The 21,699-nt window shown below is 39.0% G+C and overlaps 1 protein-coding gene across 1 annotated transcript in view; it reads left to right on the plus strand.

Annotated features, from left to right (window-relative positions):
* Window positions 1-908: 908 nt before the first annotated feature.
* Window positions 909-21,699, plus strand: part of POLR3B (polymerase (RNA) III (DNA directed) polypeptide B) — a gene marked incomplete at its 3' end in the record, with an annotated part of 53,221 nt that continues 32,430 nt past the window's right edge. Inside the window, exons 1-9 of the mRNA XM_009588058.1 lie at window positions 909-989; window positions 3,382-3,438; window positions 3,522-3,586; window positions 4,087-4,162; window positions 7,405-7,505; window positions 11,160-11,251; window positions 12,455-12,572; window positions 13,602-13,710; window positions 21,453-21,575. Of these exons, the coding sequence (XP_009586353.1) occupies window positions 3,534-3,586; window positions 4,087-4,162; window positions 7,405-7,505; window positions 11,160-11,251; window positions 12,455-12,572; window positions 13,602-13,710; window positions 21,453-21,575 (672 nt within the window). The remainder of the gene's footprint in view (window positions 990-3,381; window positions 3,439-3,521; window positions 3,587-4,086; window positions 4,163-7,404; window positions 7,506-11,159; window positions 11,252-12,454; window positions 12,573-13,601; window positions 13,711-21,452; window positions 21,576-21,699) is intronic.

A 21,699-nucleotide genomic window follows, 5' to 3' on the forward strand; every position in this document is an offset into this window, starting at 1 on the left:
AGGGAGGAGGTGAAGGCCGCATTTCAGGTCTGGGCTGGACTGGGCTTTTTGCGTAGAAGGAGCGTGTCGGAAATGGAGCCCAAGAGCCTGGTGCTGTGTTTTGCCATGAGTTCCTCTACGTGCTCCTGCACCATGAGGGACAATGTTACACCACAACTACAGCATTGCCATGTACTTCTAAATGCTGAAGGTCAGACTAAAATGCTGATGCTCTGTGAATATTATAGTATACTCTTTCCTGGAGCTGAGTGATGAGCCTCATTCTGCGCTGTTTGGTCCTCCTCACCTTTGCCCTCCACCTGCATCTCTCATCCCAAATCTGGGGTGGGCTCCCCATGGCATGGGGGGAGAAGGTGGAGTTGATGTAAGGTGATGTTCCCTGTGATCGTCAAAGAATAGAAATGGGGAAAAGTTTGTAGGAACCTTGATATACTTACACTTGTCAGTACTTTGTTTAGATAGTTTTGCTAAATCGTTGTAGGAGTTAGGGTACCGGTAGGTTTTGCAGGGACTCATGTCTGCAAGTGCTGCTCCCAGGACTGAAATTCTTACATGTATTTTGTAAAGTAAAAGTTGTAGCAAGTCTTCCCTTGCTAGGAATATAATTTACAGTGTTAACAGGACAAAAAAAAAGTTAGTTGTTCTTAAATGAAAGGCATGGTAGTAAGAAATATATATTCTCACGTAAGTTGCTTTTAGAAAAGACAGTGTCCTTTTGCGCCCTGAGTAAATATTGCATAGCACATATGGCTTATTCAGATGATCCAAGTAATCTCCCTGTTTTGTTTTTAGTCATCTAGGTTGGCTTTGGACAGTCTTTTTTTTCTAAATTGATCTGATTTTAAATAATGTTACTGTTTAAAAATAATAATTAAAAAAAACCAAAAAAGCTCAAGCATCTTAGATGTTTGGTCACTCTTTGGAAAGATGTTTCAAAGTGGTTTTTTTTTTTTCAGGAAAAATGGAGACTTCTTCCAGCATTTCTAAAGGTTAGTGTTACGCACTCATTTCACGGCATGAATACTTCGTCTCCTTTCTAACTTTACATTCCCCTCTTCTAGCTTTTGCTGTTTCCCAGAATACCTGTCCTCACCTTCTGTGTGGATTTTGCAATTATTTTTTTTTTAGATCCGTGCAATTATGGATAAAGTTGTTACATAGATTGGTTTCTTGATTAATTTACAGATTAATTTGTGGAGGTATCCTTTTAGAGTTTGCATTTTTGTATGGCTATTCTCAATGAACAATATATATGTGTAATGTTTCCAGATTATTTTACTCTTTTACTGGCACTCACAGACCTATATAGAGACTATTCATGGTCTTTATATAGAACTGTGGTGTTAGGTTTGTAGTTGTGTTTGTCATGGGAAGCATATAACCAGATCTGGATTCTGCAAAGGCTTGAATATATGCGTATCTTCCCTCACAAAGTCAGGGCTTGGCTGAACTCAAAGATTACTAGTGTCTTAATTTCAGTGCTACTCACATAATCTGGTATTAGTTGAAGGCACAGTTCTGTACAAAATGCCATTGGATGTAATAACAGAACTAACAAACAGTTGGACGTGAGGAAGGAGAAAGGCAGTAAAGAAAGTTGTGTCATAAAGATGGCAGGTAAAGTCTGTGATATGCATAGGTACCTTCAGGGAATTGCAGCCGCCTCTGCACCTGTCATCAGTCTTTGGAAGTGTTGCCCACTTCAGCAAGATTCTTTTCAGCCTCAGTTTGTTAATTCCTTTCGTTCCCAGTTTCAATACTTGCACTTCTCTTTTTGTTGCACCCTTGAGTGTTTGATCCTGGCAGGAAAACAAAGTTCAAAAGTCAGTTACGGATTGTATATGTTTTCACTTTGGTTCAGGGCTGTGAAGATGCTTCAAGGCCCTAATGAATCCTGTTTCTGTGTCTCTCCTAGCAACCACATGGACTTCCATCACGAGCTTGAGCTAGTGATATTGTCTGAATTCTTGAGACTGTGGAAAAGGGAGGGCTGTTGATTGTGAGGTGCAATTTACAGTGTGCTTTATGCCAAGCGTATCCATCCCACATTATTTCCAGCCAGTGAGCCCTTTACTCTAGGGCTGCTGCTGGTGGTCTGGCCTTTCTGTTACGTGTTGGTTTGTTTATGCCAGCAGTGATACAGTTATGCAAAGCTGATGATGTGCATTACAGTTTCTATAGTGGAGTTTTCTTTCAATAAAGCTGTTGATACCACCTCATAAAAAAATGGAAAGAACTAGCAGCCTGATTTCTAGACACTAATAAATCCGTAATATTTTCTTCCCTATACAATATGATGTGCAATGTTTTTGTAAATTAGGGAAACTCTTATCTATAGAATTTTGCTCTGGAGTCATCCCTCCTTTGTCTTAACCCATGGAGGCTTCACTGAGCAGCTGGATTTGTCATTCTAAGTTTCCCATTTCTTTCTAATAATTTCAGAGTGAACTGTTGTCTATCATGCAAACTATGTAACTGCATCTGTTTTCTGTATGAAGTTTTAAGTCTTGTAACGTGTTAGTTGTCATGGGACGTTTCAAAGCTTAAAGCCCTCTGTGAGCATGTAAGCACATGTCTCAATATCAGCTAGCACAGGACTGGATTCTGCACAGTTAGGATAGTTACACCTTTTATTTCTGCAAACGCCAATCTATTAAAATGAATGCTTCTCTTAGTATTCCTTCAAACCAAAATCTCTTTTTTTTCTTTAGTCGCAGATCATTTTACTTAGTATAATCCCCCTTTTTTTGTTTGCTCTAAATGTCTTAAACTTAAATCCTTTAAAGGTACTGTATCAACTCATTACCTGGGGGAATGGGGTACTGTTTATTCTGTGTGATAGTACCCCTGGGCATGTCCTCTCTCTTCCTGCCTCCAAATCAAACTCAGATTTCTTATGAGTGTCCTGCCCTCCTGTGACTGTTCCCTTGCTTGTTGACTTCTCTCTTTCACACCTCACTCTGTTCCATCTCCCCAAGCTGCTCTTGTTAGGGTGCAAACAACTACTTTCTCAAGCAGCGCACGTGGTTAATTATACTATAAATTATTAAAATTATTTCAAAATAACGGCAAACTGATAAAATATTTTGACTTGCAATGGCTCTTGTTTGTTTACATGAATTTCAGAGTCTATTGGGCGTTTACTTTGTACAGTTACCGAATTACTTTTCTGACTCAAAGAACAATCACAGCTCTGGTGTAAACCTGGAAATGTACAGTGTAGAGCCAGACCAATCGTCCAGGCACTTCTTAGAAGTTTGTCAACGGAAAGAATTTAGCACAGATTCAAAAGCACTTATCAATTTTTATATCTTAATTTCTGCCTTGTATGATTAGTGTAATTGAAGCTCATTTTATTTGCTGCATGCATGTATTTTCCAGGTGAAAGGACTTGTGAAGCAGCACATAGACTCATTCAACTATTTCATCAACGTAGAGGTATGCTTTCTTGGTGGGAAGAGGGTGGCTCTTAGTGCTCAGAAAAGGCACGTGATTCTATTCTATTTTTTATTTCCCTCCAGATAAAGAAAATCATGAAGGCCAATGAAAAAGTTACAAGTGATGCTGACCCAATGTGGTACTTGAAGTAAGCATGAAATGATTTCCATATCAGTAGTAGCATGTGTACTATCTCATGAGTTTGTTATTGGCTATAAAATGTTTATAGGCACCTTTGTAGGTATAAATCAAAAGAGTATTTTCCATGGCTTATCTCTTATTTGGAGCGTTGAAAGATGGGAAGATTTAAAGAATAATCACATGAAGCAGACTTAATAGCCAGCTGTTAACAATACCTTATGTCACCATTTTTCTGTAATTTAGTAATCTTGGATGACAGATGGGAGTTTCTTTTTGTCTGTTTGCAAAGGTAACCTGAGGTTTATTGCATGTGCAGTTTAAATTTTAACTAACTAGAACACAGCTCAAATACAATGAGTTACTTTGGGAATAGTCATTGCTCATTGTTAATCAACTTACGTTCATCAAAGTAACTTCATTTTTCAGTAGAACGTAGAACTCTGCTTCCTTCAGATCGCCTGAAAAATACTTGGCTCATTGCTCATTTTGGACCTGTTTGTATTACAGGTACCTCAATATCTATGTGGGTACTCCAGATGTGGAAGAAAGCTTCAATGTGACACGACCTGTATCACCTCATGAGGTATTAATGTTTGCATCTTGATTTGTTTGTTTGACCTTGGGAATGTCTTGGATAGTAGCTGCATATAACTTTATTTTGAGTACGTGCATGCTACATTAAGTGATACAATGCATGCCACCATCACTGTAGAAAGAAGCCTCAGAGATTTAAACATCGTGTAATAAATTTTTTTATTTTTTAATTTTTTTTTTTTCTGACGTGTGCAAATAGCTGTATTCAGTGTTTCACGGTAGCAGTATTTGAGTGGGTTTCCACGAAGGTAGTGAAAAGTACTTCTCTTGCTTAATCTTGTAGCTCTCCTTATGACAGAGCTGAAGTCCTCACACTACAATGTAGTGTTCTTTGATGTTTTTATTAGCTACTTTTTAATATTAGCCTTGCTACTGTCTGCACCATAGGTCACTTCAGTCTTCCTTTCCCTCCCAGTCTTCTTTGGGAACGTATCTCTGATTTTTTTCTCATCATTTTTAAGTCTGAGTCAGAGAGCAAACCTGGAAAGTTTGAGCAGAAACAGATGGAAGTTGATAAAATTACAAGAAACTGCAGAAGAACATTAGCTTTATGGGGAATATATTTAACTTCTTTGTACTGCTGTAAGCATGTAGGTTAACAAATGGATTGTGTACTTCTGGAATAAAGATGCGTGTTGGAGAACAAATGCTGCTGTGACTGAAATCAGAGTGTCTGTTGCTTTTGGCAGGATATAAGGTAGCTTCTGTACATACAAGAAAGCCATAAGCTAAGATAAGGTTTGGACCTTTTAGGGTTGCTTCCAGGTGTCTAAAGCCAGTCAGTTCCCTTCAGAGATTGCTCAGCAACAAAGTACTCCTCTCCTGCTGCTGTGCTTTGAGATTTATACTACTGCAATAGAGGTACTGACAACCTCTTTTTGGCCTCAGAATGGGAACTGAGCTTGGAACTTGCACTCATTTACCTACATACAGCCTGTTGTCAACCTATCAGTTCACATATCAGATGCTTTTTTCCTTGCTATATACACTTGGTACTTGAAGTTGGATTGTTTTTTTTTCATGTAGTGTATGTGGCACACTTTAGATTCTATCATGGAATACATTCTGTGCTTTGGAGAAATTCTGTAAAAAAAAGCCATCTAGTGGCTGCCTCTTGTGCATAGCCACAGTTCTGTCTCCGGTGACCTCACTCAAATCTCATTTAGTTCAATGGAAAGATTTTAAGTAAGGCCAATAACTCAGCCATCAACAGTGCAATTAGATGTAGTACCGGACAGCTCACGCATCTCACAAATGTGTAGCTAACGTTAAATCAGGAGATGTGAACGTGCACAAAATGCAACAGGAAAGATTTTTTTATGTATGAATGAAATTGCATGCAAAAAATTGTTTGTGGCCAACAACTCATATCCAAGAATCCAGGTATTAAAATGCTTTTTTTTTTTTTTTATGTATTACTTTATAACTAAAGTGACTGTACATGCAAAAGAGGGCAAAATAAATGCTTCGTAGAGCATATTGACCTTGAATATAGGATAACCTACTCTTGCATCTCAGATATATCCTCCTTGATGCTTAACGCTAGTGCATCATTTCTCTTTTTTTTCAGTTATACACACGTGAAGGCCATAGTTATTTTCTTAAATAGGATGCTGATCAGGTCAAACAAGGGGTGCAATTTAACAAACAAAACAAAAAGATTGGATACTTACGAGTATGTCATTACGTTTCTCTGTTAGAGGCTTATAAAATTCCTTCCCAAAGACACCTAAAATGATCAGATTTTCATAAGGGTCTGAGTATTTTACCTATTTTCAACCAAATTTGGGAGTTTTTCTGTCCTTGGTTTCCTTGAAGATCAAGTCATGCCTGTCCTTTACCTCTAGGTGTCTAATGTAAGGAGAAGTTACCTCAAGGAAGGTGATACAAAAATACAAGTGCTGGAATATTACACTGTGTAATTCTTATTTTATATCTGTGTCTTGTGTGGACAAAGTACACACAAAGAATCCCAAAGCCTTTTTTTCCCCAAGTAATACTAATGAAGCTGTCTAACTCTCCTTCACATGCAGTTATTATGGGAGTTTCATGAACTATTCATATAGATGAATTTAAAGTAATTAGAAAATGGAAATGTTCTCAGTTACTTTTAAATTTGATGAAGTTGAAGTTGCTGGGAGCACAATGGGACCTAGTTTCCTGCAAGTCACAGCTTGAAAACTGCTGATGCACATCAGTATTTTATTACTAGAGAAGCGGTTTACTTTTTAATGTGGGGAGAAGGAGCATCCAGTTTGCAATGTTTCTTGAGGCATATTTTTCCATACAGTTGCATCTTCAATGCACAGCACAATCTTAATTGCCTTTTATTAGTGCATAATCAATACACTGAAAGACTATAGAACCATAAATGTACAAGTCTGAATGCTGATAAACCTATAATCCTGGAGCTCAAAGGTATAGAATGCTCAGTGAGGTCATGAATGACCTGCTGTGAGTTGCTCTATTGTATTCGGCAAATGCAATAAACCTTGTCTTGCATGAAGATATGCAATACCTTAAGGGCTAGTAACAGAGTCATAGAGTGAGGTTGGGAAGAGCAGACCAGAAAGATCGGATTAGAAATGATTGAGCCATGAGCTAATATAATGTCCTAGATATGTATATCCTGCTTCTCTTGCTATCTGAGGAATTTGCAAACAAATTCTGGGAATCTTCACAGGAAGTGATACTGTAGTGAGCCTTCCTTAAGTCATCTTTAGAAACAGTACCATACAGTGAGATTTGCTCGTTCTGTTAATAAGGTAGCGCAGTGTCTCTCTTACTCTTGTGTGTTTCCCTTCTATCGAACTTCATACGACAGCACAACTCTTCAGCTGTTCAGAGTCTTCATACAGAAATGTCCCTGAGCTGAGCGCTGCTCTCAGAGCCTGTGGCATAGTATGGTCTTTGTGTCAGCTCTGCTGATTAGGCCTGTTTATTTAATTAAAAGTTTAGAAGTTATGCTCTGTGGGGCTGTCCTCTGAAGACATAGATCCACTGGCTGCTTTTGAAACATGACAATAATTGTATTTGGGGTTTTGTTTTGTTTTGTTTTAAACAGGATACTCTGTCAAACATAGCCCAGGTACCATGAAGAGCTTGGGCAAGCTTTGGTTTGCTTGATTTCTTTGTGAGGACTTACAGGAGACAGGGCAAACATGGGATGTTTTAAGAGAGACTCTTCAGCTTGTAAGCCAACATCTGACCACATGACTGTTCTCCTTCTAGTGCCGCCTGAGAGACATGACTTATTCTGCCCCAATTACAGTGGACATTGAATATACACGAGGCAGCCAGAGGATCATACGCAATGCATTACCCATTGGCAGGTAAGATACCATATGTCGAGCTTCTGATATTAGTTTACATTTGCTGCTGTGTTGGGAGGAGTTTTATTGCAAAATAAAAGTAGACTAACATTGCTTCCTTGTTAGAAAAAAAAGTGAGCAGGGAAATCTTGATGAACAGTTGTACAGGATGTGATTGTTAGGTTCTGTTATAAGATTTTGTTTTGCAAAAGCTTCTGGAAATCTGTCTCCTTCAAAAGAAGGACGGATATAAGGATGGATGTTGTATATGTTTGTATCGATATAAAACCAAAGAGGGAAATACATGAAAGAATACTGGAGCTGCAAGTTGCATTATTGCAAAATGGAAATAACCACGTTTGCTTTGTAGCGAAATTACTCAGTCCTCCATACATAATATGTAGAGATATGTCTGTGGAAGGTGGATGGTAAAACCAGTAAAGCAAGCATTAGTTCTTCTGTACGAGGTTAAGCTCTCCTTTAAAATTGGTTTGGTTTAGAGCCAAGGCTGAGCTTTGTGGAGAAATATTGAGGATTTTTTACTGGTTTTGTTTTTCTAAAGGCTGTCAAATGACTTGAGGTTATTAGTATTGTGAAGGACATCTAATTTCTTAAAGAAAAAATAATGTCCCTTAGGGAGAAAAACAAGCTCTTAACCATACCAGAAAGGCAAAATACCTGGCAGTTCTACGATTTATTGAAAGCAAAATTCCATTTTAAAGGCATAAAGATGCCTGTCTTTTGTAGACAAGGTTTCTTGAAGACCAACCCTGCTGGCTTTAAAGGTCAGTGCCTTTCAGAGATTGTTTACTGTGTGCATCTTACCAAAGACGGAATACTGGCAGGAAAGAGAAGATAGATACTTAAGGAGCTACACTTCTTGTAGTGAAATTTTAAGCTTTCCTATTAAAAAAACCCTTTAATTCTGTCAGTAGAACATGATATGCAGCAATGCATTTACAAAACCAAGCTTCTGTAGCTGTAGTAACAGTTTATTGTTCTAAGTAATTTCTTAAGAAAAGAAAAGTTTTTAAAAGACCATCTAAATTTGAGTCCTTTGAATTATTTCATGGTGTGTGCTAAAGGCAAAGAAAAATGTTCAAGTAAATGTGCATTTTCACCAAAATGTGTTATAAATTTGCACACAAAAGACGACTTTTAAGGGTAAGTTATAGCTAAAAGCAGCACAACAAAAACTAGTCTAGACATTTGTCTACATCTCTCTTTTAAAAAAAAAATAATGGAGTGAAGACGACTTGTAAAGCATCAATAATATACTGGAAAAGACTAAATTACTGCACAGCACTAGTATGTTGTATCTTACATTAAGGCCTGTTCCTGTAAATTCTTCTCTTTCTCCTATGAGATGAGGCCATGGCGAAAAAAGTAAATATTCTCCATTAAAAAATTAAGTTATGTCATCCAACTGGTTTTAAGGGTGTACATGCAAAAAGTCTTTTTGCTGTTAAAAACTCTTAATATCCAGTTATTATTTCCATGGGAAATAATTTTCCTCATCTATCCCTAGTATGATGCTGGTTTCCTTTTGCCAGGTGAGTATATACAATGCTCTTGTTTGACACGCGGTTCAGTCTGGGACAGGAAAGCTGTATGTTCTTCCCTCTCTTATTTCTGTTATTTGGCAGAGTCACTGCTAGCCTATATGTGTTAGAAACAAAAAAACCTCCAGGGCAGTATCTTTGTGTCTTTAGAAAGGAAAATTTCCTTTGAATGTTTAATAGCATTCCAAATTAATGTACCCATTTCCTGTGTCTTTATGCACAGAAATTCAATAACTTTATTTTTCCTTTTTCTTTTTTTTACTCTCTTCCCATTCTTCCTGATAAATTCAGATATTTAAAAACTGAGATTCTGTCCTCAAAAGGAGAATGACTTACTGTCGTGTCTTACATTAGCTGTAAAAGATTTTATTGTTTGCAAGTGAAATAAAGACTAGATACTTGGTGACATCTGTTTCACTGGAGTTTTAAGTGATGGCATTTACATACTCCATTTTGAGTTTCCTTATGCCAACTGGTTACTGTTTCTGGTATAAATAGCCAATGCATGAGGCTTATCGTGTGTGTGATACAAGATTATGATTGTCATATGAAGCTTCTTACCTGTAGGAAACACTTTCTCAGTGAAATGACTGAAGCGAGTAGGTTATCTGTATAGAGCACTGTAGTGACAAGATAGCTTTTTATCCTCTTCAAAAATACAGAATTTTGAGTTCATCAGTTTTCTTTTAAGATACAAGAATATGAAAATGGCCAAGAAATTAAAATAATTGATAAGATTTGAATAAAAGAAATATAACTTCATTAGCAAGAGCTGCCTAATCTTGATTTTTGTTGGAGTAATTTTGAATGAAATATCTCTGAGGTTGCAAATAGTTGCATAGTAGAACTCATGGATAAATTTTGTCAAAATATATCTTAGCAAACACTTGGAACATAGGTCTTACAAAGGCTGTCCACCAAGGAGTGAAATTCTGTAAGCTGGATCGGAAGTCCACTTTTTTGTAGAAGAGACTAAAGGACATGGAGGTCTTTTGGTAGATGTAGTGATAAGCTGTTTTTATCTTGTGCAAAATGCAGCTTTTTCTTTGGAAGTAAAATACGCTCTCTTTCGAAAGTTTTAATGAAAAATCTGCGAGTCGAAAGGTACGTTATGAAGCTGACTATAAAATTACTCTTTTTAGTAATAACTGCAAAATCATTGCTACGTAGTTGTTGAATAAGCCAAGTTCCTAGTAAGACTGCAGTGTGAACACACAAAACCAAATGAATATGAACATTCCCTGAGTTCATCACAGGGTGATAGAATAATTCAGGTTAGAAGAGACCTTAGGAGGTCTCTAGTACAACCTCCTGCTCAAAATGGGGTCAGCTCAGTGATCAGACCGGGTTGCTCCGTGCTTTATCCTGTCAGGTCTTGAAGACCTCCATGGATGGAGACTGCTCAGCTTCTCCATGCAGCTTGTTCCACTGCTTGACTGTCCTCATGGTGAAGAAGTTTTGCCTTATATCCAGTCTGTGCATCTTTCGTTTCTCTTTTTTTTCCTCCCTAAGCATAGAATTTGTTTTTAATTTCTTGGAATATTTTTCCATCACTTCATGTTGCTTCACAAAACGCTTGCTTCAGGCTTCTGTGCTAGGACACCAGAGAAATCAGAGCTCCTGTTGGGGAAACTTGATGCCTAGGTTATGTATTGGAGGCACTATCTGTCTGCAGCCATAAGGTGTGTTTGCTATGTGGGAAATCAGATCTGAACTAGCTTTTTCTAATTAAAACTGGTAACAGTGGAACTGCAATGGCATGTTCTTCAGTGCAGACTGTACTGTTTTTGAGGACCAGGAGTCTTTGCACTAGTATTTATTGGCCTTGGTGATTGGGCTCATCAAGGATGCCTGTAGTAGCTGCATAAAAATTAAATAGGAAGTGTACAGTTTCTGCCAGTAGATGCCCACTTTCAGGTCTGTCTTTTCAAACTACACGTTCAATGAAATAAGGTGGGATTAAAGGAAAAACCTGTTGTTCATAGCTTGCATGTGTTCTAATTACCTTAAATGTGTTTTCTCCAGTTTGTTCAGCATCGTTTTTGTTCTGAATTTGACTATTCATATTTTTCTATCCAAATCTAAAGTAAAAGTGTAACTGTTTTTTTTGCAGAATGCCTATAATGCTGCGTAGCTCCAATTGTGTTCTTACTGGGAAAACTCCAGCAGAATTTGCCAAACTTAACGAATGTCCTTTAGATCCAGGTACATTTGCACTCATGTTCTTTTTTCCCATCTGTGCTTTTAGTTTTAAATCTTTTTCGGCAAAGAAATACCCCATTGGTACGGTTCCTGCCACTGTGAAGTCATTGTGGGAACTTCTCAAGTGTATGCTTGTAACTAAAAGAAGTCAGCAGGCTTTTGAAAATAGTAAGAAATGGTTGACAGCATGGAATATTTGTATTTGCAGATGGAGTTTTCAACCACAAAAACAATACACCAAAACTTTGAAAAAGTTGAGAAGTGTATATAGTATTGTACAGTGATGTGTTGTATGGGAACAGAGATGGAGTTCGTTGATGAAAATGAAGTCGATCAGGGAGAGTGGAGTAAAATGGTGTCCTCCAGAAGGGGAACTCTTATTTGCTGCCTTTTATAGAGCAAGAATGAAGTGTTACATTATAATATTTGAAATGTAGAGAGGAGATGAAGGGTTATAACAAGCAACTTTTTTGGGTTTTACCTGCTGCCTTTGAAGCATGCACTGGACATGTACTGTGCTTGCCTGTGATGGCAAGATACAGTGACATGACATGCTGTGCTGGAGGACCATTAATAGATAGCTACAATTTAAGAGAGGAATCTAACATGGCTCATGGGCAGATTCCTTATATTGTCTTAGATACAACAAGGGCATTAAAATACATTTTTAAAGTAATACAAAAGAAATTTCTCCCTGGAGTGCTGGAGAGAGCAAGTCAGTAATTATGGAAGACTTATTCTCTTTGTTTGATACCAAGCATCTGAAATGGCCAGTTCTTTTTTGATGTCCTTATGATATACTGTTCTCACAGGCAATATTTTTACCTAATTTGTAGAACTAACAATTCTATAACATCTTTTAATAAGTGTGGTTACCTTACAGGTTTGGGTTTTTTTACAGCTTTGCAGTTTTTGGTCTGCCTGTGAGTTCTTGCTGTCTGAGTACTTCCCAAATAAAGTCTTAGATCCCAATACTATGTGTGAGCCTAGCAAAAGTTCTGTTTAGTCTAGTGGAACATTTTCGTAGTTATTATAGGTTCCAATAGAGTCTGTTCTTTACTCTTTTAAGGGAGAATTTACTGTCCTGTTTTGTCCTTTGTGTACTTACTGTTTACTTTCTAATAATTTATATTCAAAGGAATATCGAAGGAGGTAACTAAGGCACAAGGGTACTGACATGCAAAGTCTTTCTTTTCTTTTGAATAGGTGGCTATTTCATTGTTAAAGGTGTAGAGAAAGTCATTCTTATTCAAGAGCAGTTATCCAAAAACAGAATCATTGTGGAAGCTGATAGAAAAGGCACAGTTGGCGCTTCTGTTACCAGGTATGGTAAATGCCTGCAATTGCGTAACGGAGATAAATCCAAAGCTTTAGAAGTTCATTGTTGTAGTTGAAGTAGCTGTGTGGTTTTCTTTCTAGTATAGTTTAATGGGAAAAAACTGTAGACATTCAATGCCCCTCTCTTGCTACTGTCATTTTGTACACTAAAACATCAATCCCAAAATCAGTTAGTACAGTACTCCTACAAAAATCAGTGGGAGTTGCTCATATGCTTCAGGATTCATCCCAGACTAGGAAAAGCAAGTTCTAATTTTTAACATAACAAAGTGCAATTTCTAATTGATGGTGTTTGGTCTCATTTTGCAGCAAGTAACATGAAGTTACTGCAGTGGAAATTGGATGTAACCTTTTGTTTGACTCTCTAAATCAAATTGGAGCAAAAACTTCTAAAAGCTGTTGAGAAGGAAACAAAAATCAAATATTTTTGTATTACACAAATTATTGAAAATGGCAAGGTAGTCTAAACTTGGCCTTTCCTCCTTGACTGAGTTTTATTTATATTTTGTTTACCTTTTGGTTTTGTTTTAAGTTGCATGCTGGTATAATATGGTGCTTGTCACTGTTCAGTGTGAGGGCTGTTTTTTCTCCTCCAGAGGCCTCTCACACATCTCTCCTAGCTCCTTTACTGTTCTACAGTAAGCCTAGATGAGGTTAAACGTACAACACAAAGTACTGTTATCTCATTACTGTTGTTGCCGCAGTACTTGTGCACAATTTGACCTTGCTGGTTACATCCAAGTTGATGATAAAAGCATGCAAAGATGATTTTGAAAAGTACAGGCTTCTACTTGCTTAAGTCAAATATTGACCTTTCCTATCACAGGTGATAATACCCTATTACCTTGGAGTTACAGGATGATGTCTGGCTGTTTTAATGTGATTTTTCAAAGAGGAGAAAGTGGGATTAATTCAGCTGAAAGATTGCTCAAGCTTGATAAGTTTTATACAGAAGATTCTAGGCGCGTCAGTGCAAACTTTCTGTTGGACATAATATATATTTTTTTTACTTCAGTTCCACTCATGAGAAGAAGAGCAGGACAAATATGGTTGTGAAACAAGGAAGATTTTACCTGAGGCACAACACTCTGTCAGAAGATATTCCCATTGCTATCATATTTAAGGTAATACAACTGTTGGTTTGGAAAAAAGAAAGAAAAAGAAAAAAAAAAAGCTGTGCTGTAGCTCAAGAATGAAGATTGGCAGCAACTCGCAGAAGTTGATACGTACAGAGGGGCTTGGCAGGTCTTAGAGAATGCAGGCTTTTTTCCCCTGGGAAGTTATCCTTATTGTACAGCAAAAAGGAGAAAAAGTGCTGCATTTGTCTGCAAGGAGAGCATTGCTGTGCCAAGACAAATGCCTGCTACCCCCTTACTGCTCTGTAAGGTCCCTCTGCACTGCTGCCTGTGCTCCTGTTGCTACAGAAAGTCAGAAGAGTTTTGGTTTCTTTTGTTGTGAGCTATGTTGCAAACTTGTGTTAAGAGCCTTTGTTTCTGGTTTTGGTCCCCCTGCCCTCACCTCCAGCTTGCGGACTGCTGAGTAGCTCAACAGCCTTTGTTTCAGATCTGGGGACATGACATAGCCATGAGCTTGTTATACATGACTTCCAGTCATAACCTTAAACAAAACTGATAGCCTTTGGGGAAGTCTTGCAATTCTTAGACCTATTCCTAAATCCTTTAAGATTACTAGAGTGGCTTGCATTTCTTGGCAGTTTACTTCCTTCCCCTGTGAATGAGCTCTGCCTCAGTTAGAATACTTCGGAATCCCTGCCTGATTCAGGAACACTCACCAGTGTCTTCAGTGCAGTGAATGCATGGACAGGCATTGTAGCTTTGAGGCGATCTCCAGTGGGACTGACAAAGGGCTGTGAGAGCCATCCACCCCTGATTCTGGGCAAGAATTGGGGAGTATTTGCTCTGCCAGCTGAGCTGGTGACAGTGTCATGCCTTGGCCGTCATTGCCTGTGAAACTGCCAGAACTGCTTTCTTTCGCCCTCTGCTTCTCTCTTTCATTTTAATTCACTCAAAAAGCTGAAGGCATAACGATGACTACTCCCTAGCTGCCCAACAGGACTGGAAGCAGGCTGGCAGCCCATCTGTCTGTGGTATGGAATGCATGAGCTACAGCCAGTAAAGGTGGTGGGTGGATATGCACTGTCCAGCTGCTGGAGAAGACAGCAGGGCACAGCCAGGCCTTAGGCTAGGACCTGTCCTCCCAACAGCTGGTAGCTCCTTCCTAGGAGCTTCGCTGCTGCCTGTAGGTTTGTAGCCTGGTGCAGTGCACGTGCTGAAGGAAACTGGGCAGCAGTCTTGGAGGCACTGTTCACAGGGAAGGCGGCTTAGGGCACAAAAATGCCTCTGACTGGATCTAACAACCAATAGAAGTAAATCCTATAGCTCCCTTTTAGTCTTCACTGTAGCGGTTTACAGCACAGATGGTTTGGGGAGGTGGTAATCGCTGGAGAAAATAAATTGCCAGGAGAGGGCAGCACTTGCTCACAGCATCCAAACAGTTTCTGCCAGCAGCGCTGATTTGTTGGTGTTGGCAACTCCAGACTTTTCTGTATTACCACAGCTCTTTGGCTGATTGAGAGTTGTAAGAATCAGTTTTCTTGTAGGAAGTGCTTTGGGTTTGGTACTAGAAAATAGTTTAATTATTGGATTTAGACTTGAGAAACAAATCTCTGATTAAGCTAATCTCTTCAAGTAGTTGAAGGAGATCATGTGGTTTTAGTGACCAATGTTAAAGGAGGTTGAGAAATTATTTGTGGACAGAAATGTACAAAAAAGTGTCAGGATTAAGTTAACAACTTTTCTGTTGCAGGAAAGTGTTAATGTGGCTCTTAATCCATTTGCTCAAGTACCAAACAGCTGGATTCCATCTTCATTTACAGACTTTTATTACATTTTGTCACCCCCTACTGGTATAGATAAATACCTGCTCACAGAAGAGTAACTGCTCTGGGTTATTAAGTCTGAGGAGGTGGTTGTTGGGGGTTTTTTAAGCAGCATTGTACTGACTATTTGATCACCTTCTGACAATGCTTGCTATAATTATCCCCCTGCCTATTTGTATCTTTTATATTCTAGACAATGTTGCATAATTTTTCATTTATTCATTGAATAAGGGGTTACAGTTGTTAGAAGCTCTTAGCCATAGTGCTTTTCAAAGATTTATATTGATTTAATCCAGTAGCAAATTAGCTGTACCCACTTTAACTATTCTGAGTGTTCCATTCTTGACTGGCACTTAACTGTACTCATGAGTGATCATTTTGCTTACCTTTCCTTTAATGACGTAAACTTCAGGGATCTACTGTCTACTTTTGATGAGTCTCTAGCTGGAAACTAAAAATCCCAGATAGTCTTTTCAATGGATTCTTAGGCATGCACCAGCCTCTGATGTTTCTTTCTTGGGCATCGCTGTATAGAAGCAAGGTTACAAATGCTATAGCCCTGAAACTGGAAAATCCCTAACTTGGGGATCCCCGTGTAGCCTCAGCTCTCCCACATGGCAGTATTATACATAGGAGGTTTGTTGGAAAAGCAAGGAGAATAATTCCTTTCTGCTGAGACCCAAGCCTTGGGCATGGAGCATGGGTCTTCCTCATTACTAGTAAGTGTTCTGCTTCTTGTAATGTAGAGATAACACATCTGCAAGGGGCAAGGTTAAGCTGTACAGACAATCTAAGGTCTGAAGTTTTGGTTGCCTTTGCATCCTTAACTTTTACTGTAGCAACTGCTTGTATAATTTTCAATTAAAAAATAAACTGAGAAAGCAATGACAAAAATCTGTTGCTCTACATTTCCTCCCAGACCAGCATCCAGGCTGCAACCAAGTTCCACAGACCTCTGTGTTTTGACTAAGAAAATCACTAGTAATTGGTAGAGGGCTGCTATCCAGTGCATGGGCCAGCTAGAGGGGACAGTTTTGTCAGGGACTACCTGAGAGTCAGAGGGAGAAGGTTGGGCAATTTTGGATTGTCTTTCTAGTCCCAATAGCTTTAAATGGTCCACTGTTCCTGCAAATGACTTAAGATGTAGATCAGGTATGGAAAATCATGGTAACTTCATAGAAAAGAAAGCAAGTATTGGAGATCTATGATCTAATGTGGATTTAAAGCTACTGCAACTGTAAAGTGGAGGTGTATTAATATCCCTTAGACATCTTTGTCAAAAGCAAGGGCTGTGAAGTAGAGAGCATTACAGACACCACCCGCTGACAGAGCTGAGGCCTAAAATTCATAAAGAGCTCCCTTTAACTAGAATCTAAGAGCACTTTCGTGTTTCAGGCATGAGTTGTGGACACGTCTTAGCTGCATGCTAGGGCAAGACTGGAACCTACAGTATTCCCTATCTTTTCTTTTCTCTCATGGTGAGGAAAGAAACCCAGGCGCATGGACTGTGTGGAGGGGTGGAAATAGTGTGGATTTAAAGGTCCCTTGATCTGGATAGGTGGGGGGACTGGACTGTGTAGGGTCACCCTAAAGGGGGCATCTGCCTTGCAGTTCATCCTTATCCATAGTCTCTTCTAAACTGCAAGCCTGAATGACCTTGTTCTGCTCCTTTGCTTTTCTGCCATCCAGACCTGTAAGGATCTTTGTGATTGGCATATTCGGAGATTTAACAGCTAGTTGTGCCGAACACATGTAAGTTGTGGTTTTGTGAAGTTTAGCACATTGACCACAGCTAACTGAAATTTGATAGGCTACAAAAGGCATGGTCCTGGCACTATTCTAGGACAGACTTGAAGTGTCTGCTCTTCAGATGCAGGGGAGGGGGAGTTAGTGCTTTGTTGCTGTACTAGCTTAAACACTTTTCCGCTAACCTTTCTTCTTGAAAGTGACAGAAGCATTTGTGCAGCCCCTATATATGTAAACGCAGTTTTTGGTTTGAAGTAGTGATATAAATTGGACAATTTTGCCTCCATGGTATGTATTTGTTGAGGTTTTTAAAGGGCTGTTAACTGCCTTGTAATGGGAAACAGACACAACTAATTTGCTTCCTGCTTACTGTGTGACACCGCTTCATTAGTTAATATACACATGCAACCAGAATGGTATTTAGGACGTCCTGAGTTGACTTGAAACCCCAAGAGACCTTTGTTTTAGCTGTGTGTCAGTTGTGCACAGATCATAGGGCTGTGTGAACCGTGCGTAGTTTTTTGAATATGCCAGGCTATGAGCAACACATGCATTACCTGGGGGGCTCAGAGAGTTTTAGGTAGCAATGAGCATTAGAGGAGGTGTGGAATATTTGTGTAGTACTTAAGGGTGTTTCTGTCCTGAAAAACACCAGGGTTACAGGTGAGGTGGTGCTGCTGCTTTTGCAGGGAGCTCCCTATATTGCAGGGAGTTAGTGCTGTTTTAAGGTGAGGGCTATATTTCTTTTGGGTTTCTGATCTGATCGGTGGACTCAAGTGAGTCCTGGGAGCTTAGGTAAATGAAGGTTGCATGCTGCACCAAAACTGGTTGGGGAAGGAAGAGAATTATAAGTAACCTAGGGGGACTTAAAAGTTGACTTTTACGACTTGAATCGCTAGGTGAAGTATCTTTAGTTTATGTGGGAGCTGTAAGGAGCTGCTCTAGGACCTGTGGCAAAAGATTTGAGCAGGAGGTCGAGTTTCATTTTTACAAAACTGTATTAGTCTTGGAGCTGTTAAGATGCAACTCTAGAGTAACAGCTGAATGGTGATCTTACTGGATCTGTAGAATTATGGGTTCCCATGGCTGCAGTTTCATAGCTCGTATCTTTTGAATTATGAAAGCTCCAGACCAATTCTGTCTGTGATGTCAACCTTGAACTTCCCTGACATCTTTTTAATCCAGTCATCTGCCTGTCTCCATTCTGTAATTTAGTCTGATGGACTGCAGAAGTACATTCTAGGGAAGTGCCATGGAAACGCCTAGACATCATCATTAAGACATGAGCAGGGGGAGGAAGAGCTGGGCTCGCAGTCTCTCATGCACACTGTCTCATATGTACGTGTATGCGCACACACGGGCGTGCGCACACACGGGCGTGCACACACACACATGTTGGGCAGCAGGAACCTCCCCAGTCCTAGGAAGCGGTTGATCCTAGCTGGATCACTTTCTCCCACTTGAACTCAGGATGATCTGAATACTCTGAATGTTTGCTTTGACTTATCTGTCTTATGTCCATTGACTACTAGCCTTCCAACCATGCTCTTCAACAGCCTGCTACTGTCTCATTCCTCATCCTTTCACTGCTACTATTAAGTTATCCCTTTGCAACGTCTCCTTCCCCTCCACCCCCCCGTAAAATTATCCCTTTGTGACATTGCCTTCCAATCAAAAATAAACAAGACATCTTGTCTCCTGCTTTGCTTTTATGTTAATTCCCTTTCCTTCGGCTTTGTCCTAGGATCATGAGCACTTTAGGCATAGGACCCATTCCTACTTTGCATGTCCTCAGTGTTTCTGTAACACAAGCAACGACCCACGAATATTTTGTTACTATCCTAGGGATGTTACAGGCTAATTCTGGAGTACCTTTTTTTTTTTTTTTTTTTGTGTGTGGAAGTGCAACATCAGGGACAAATTTACTAAAAAAGAAAGTGTTAAGATTACAAATCTATCTGATACCAGCCTGGGCCTGTTGCTTGCCCTGTTAGTGTTGCATGGAGGTGGATTTGTGTGTGCAGCTCTGCCCATGATTGTTGAGAGTACAGAGGAGAATAAATGGGTTTATTTTTAGGCTATTGTATCAGCACATCTTTTTCAGCCATTTGCCTAAGTTTTTTGTCATTACTCATAAATTAATTTCCCCCAATTTGTACTTATCTAACAATACAATATATATTGTTTGGTGGCAGATCCCAGCCTTTTCCACACACAAATTCAGAATTCTCAAGTGAGTTTGCTGCTACAAACTTCAACTAGAAAATAGAATATGTCCTATTCTCATCTTGTTGTCAGACTTTTGATCAGAGAATTCATCAAGTTAGAAGAAATCATCAACCCTCTTTAATTTACTGTGGCTTTCTGTTTTTTAATGGACGAAAGAGCATAGTAAAACTGCAGGGTTTTTTTTCCCCACTTTTTTTGTTCACTTTTTACATGACTCTTGTGATCTGGTTGCCATCCTAAAATTAACCTGGTGGACAGAAATAGGGTGATATCTTACCAGCCTGTATTTGATGTGCTTTAGATGAGTGCATTCCTGGTATATGTGTCTAGGCACAAAGATTCCCTTAATAAAATTTTGTTCTTCTGTAGGCTAAGTGCAATAATTGTATGAATCCAGTTGTGGTTCCTAAACTGGTTTGCTGGTCAGCTATTAAGTCCTAGACACATGGAGAATTACTATTGTGAAGCTTTCATGCTTTTGTAGACTTTCTTATGAATCTGGTTCTCAGGTCATGAGGGATTTTGTTAACTTCTCTGCTGAGGTTTTTTATCTACTGTGTGACCTTATTTAAAAGGTTGAGGAGGCATAATAATATTTGAAAAACAGAGATCTGAACTACAGTGATATCACATGCACAAATTCTGGTTCTGAAAAGAGCCTTGAGATCAGAGAGGTGACTACTTAGTGGGAGCAAACTATGATGAAACACTCTTATCTGGTGGAGTAATTGTGTCTTGATTTGGCACTCAAATCTGCAAAAGACGGTGATATTGTGACCTGTGCTTTGCACTAAAATGGGAATGTTCTCACACTGTTATGGGTGTGTGCTACTTTTGCACTGCTTTTAATTTCTAATAAACCATAAGGTGAAGAGACAGAGTTTTAAGTTAAAGGAACTTCAACCAACCACTTCTTTATTGAAAAAGAAAGAAGAAATGAAAGAAAAAAGAATTTAAAAAGCTGGATACTTCACAATTAGAGCAACGGGGATAGCGTTAGCTAGGTGTTAAGCAAAGTGACACCCAATGAGGGAATAAGAAGGGAAGGTATTTGTGCATTTTTGAGGAAAATGTGACTTTTTGGGACGCTGCCAGTTTTTAATGAGAACCAGAATTCTAGGGTCTACATAGGCCATTATTTACAATGGTCTTTGTGGCAGGCAGTTTGAAGAATAATATGAATGCAAACATAACTTCCTCACAAAGTTCTGAGAAACATATTATAACTCAGCCAGAAGAGGTTTAGTGAGATTATTCCATTTCTTGATATGGCAGAGCTCCAGGCAAATGTGTGAAGGGGGGAGCTTTAGCACCATCTGGAATCCACAAAGGCCTTCACTGCTGGCTGCCACCTTGAAACACTTACTGATAGATTTTTTCTAAACTTGTTAAGCGCTTTCTTAGTTTATTAAGCTTTTTCCGCAGTATAAAGTCTAACAAGGTGTCCAAGGATCAGTGAAATAATAGAATGGCTTTCAAGTGGAATTGTGTAGTGAAGTCATCTTCTAAGGGCAGAAAGCTGCAAAGGAGGTAAATTGTAAACGTTTCTCGAATAGGACGTGCTGCATCACAGTCAACTGAGTTTGTGAAATTGCATGTAGTAAGGAGACCATGTGTAATCTTTTAAGAAATTTCACCTTCATTTATTTATTGTAGATTCTGACGTGGTTTTCATTGTTACACACGTAGGGTTGTTATTACCTGGTATTTATTTTTTTCTTAAGAAAAAACATAGAATTTAACTCCCGTCAGTGAAGAAAAAAAGGCTCTCCAAAAAGTGTGTGTGTGTGTTCCTGCTGCTTATCAAGATTTCCATTTAACGTTCTTCCATAGCTAGGATATGTGCTGCCAGTGCCAGATGGCACACTTTCTTAGAGAAGAACTAGCTCTTGCTTAGTAGTAATGCAGACAAACAATACTAAATTAGCATAAGCAAATGTCAGTGAGTTAACATAAAGCCTGTGCTATTTCTATCTTTTCTTCTTTTCCTAGGCCATGGGTGTTGAGAGTGACCAAGAGATTGTACAAATGATTGGCACAGAGGAACATGTGATGGCTGCATTTGCTCCTAGTCTGGAAGAATGCCAAAAAGCTCAGATTTTTACACAGATGCAGGTGTGTCTTTTCACATGGCCAGAGGCTATAAAAATCTAAAGACGGTGGATATTGACCACTTTGCTGTGTCAGCAATTGACATACACTTCGTGTTTTGAGGTTTGTTTTTTAGGGGTTATTTTAA

The sequence above is a fragment of the Fulmarus glacialis genome, unplaced genomic scaffold (genome assembly GCF_000690835.1).
Source record: "Fulmarus glacialis isolate BGI_N327 unplaced genomic scaffold, ASM69083v1 scaffold35931, whole genome shotgun sequence".
NCBI lineage: Eukaryota > Metazoa > Chordata > Aves > Procellariiformes > Procellariidae > Fulmarus > Fulmarus glacialis.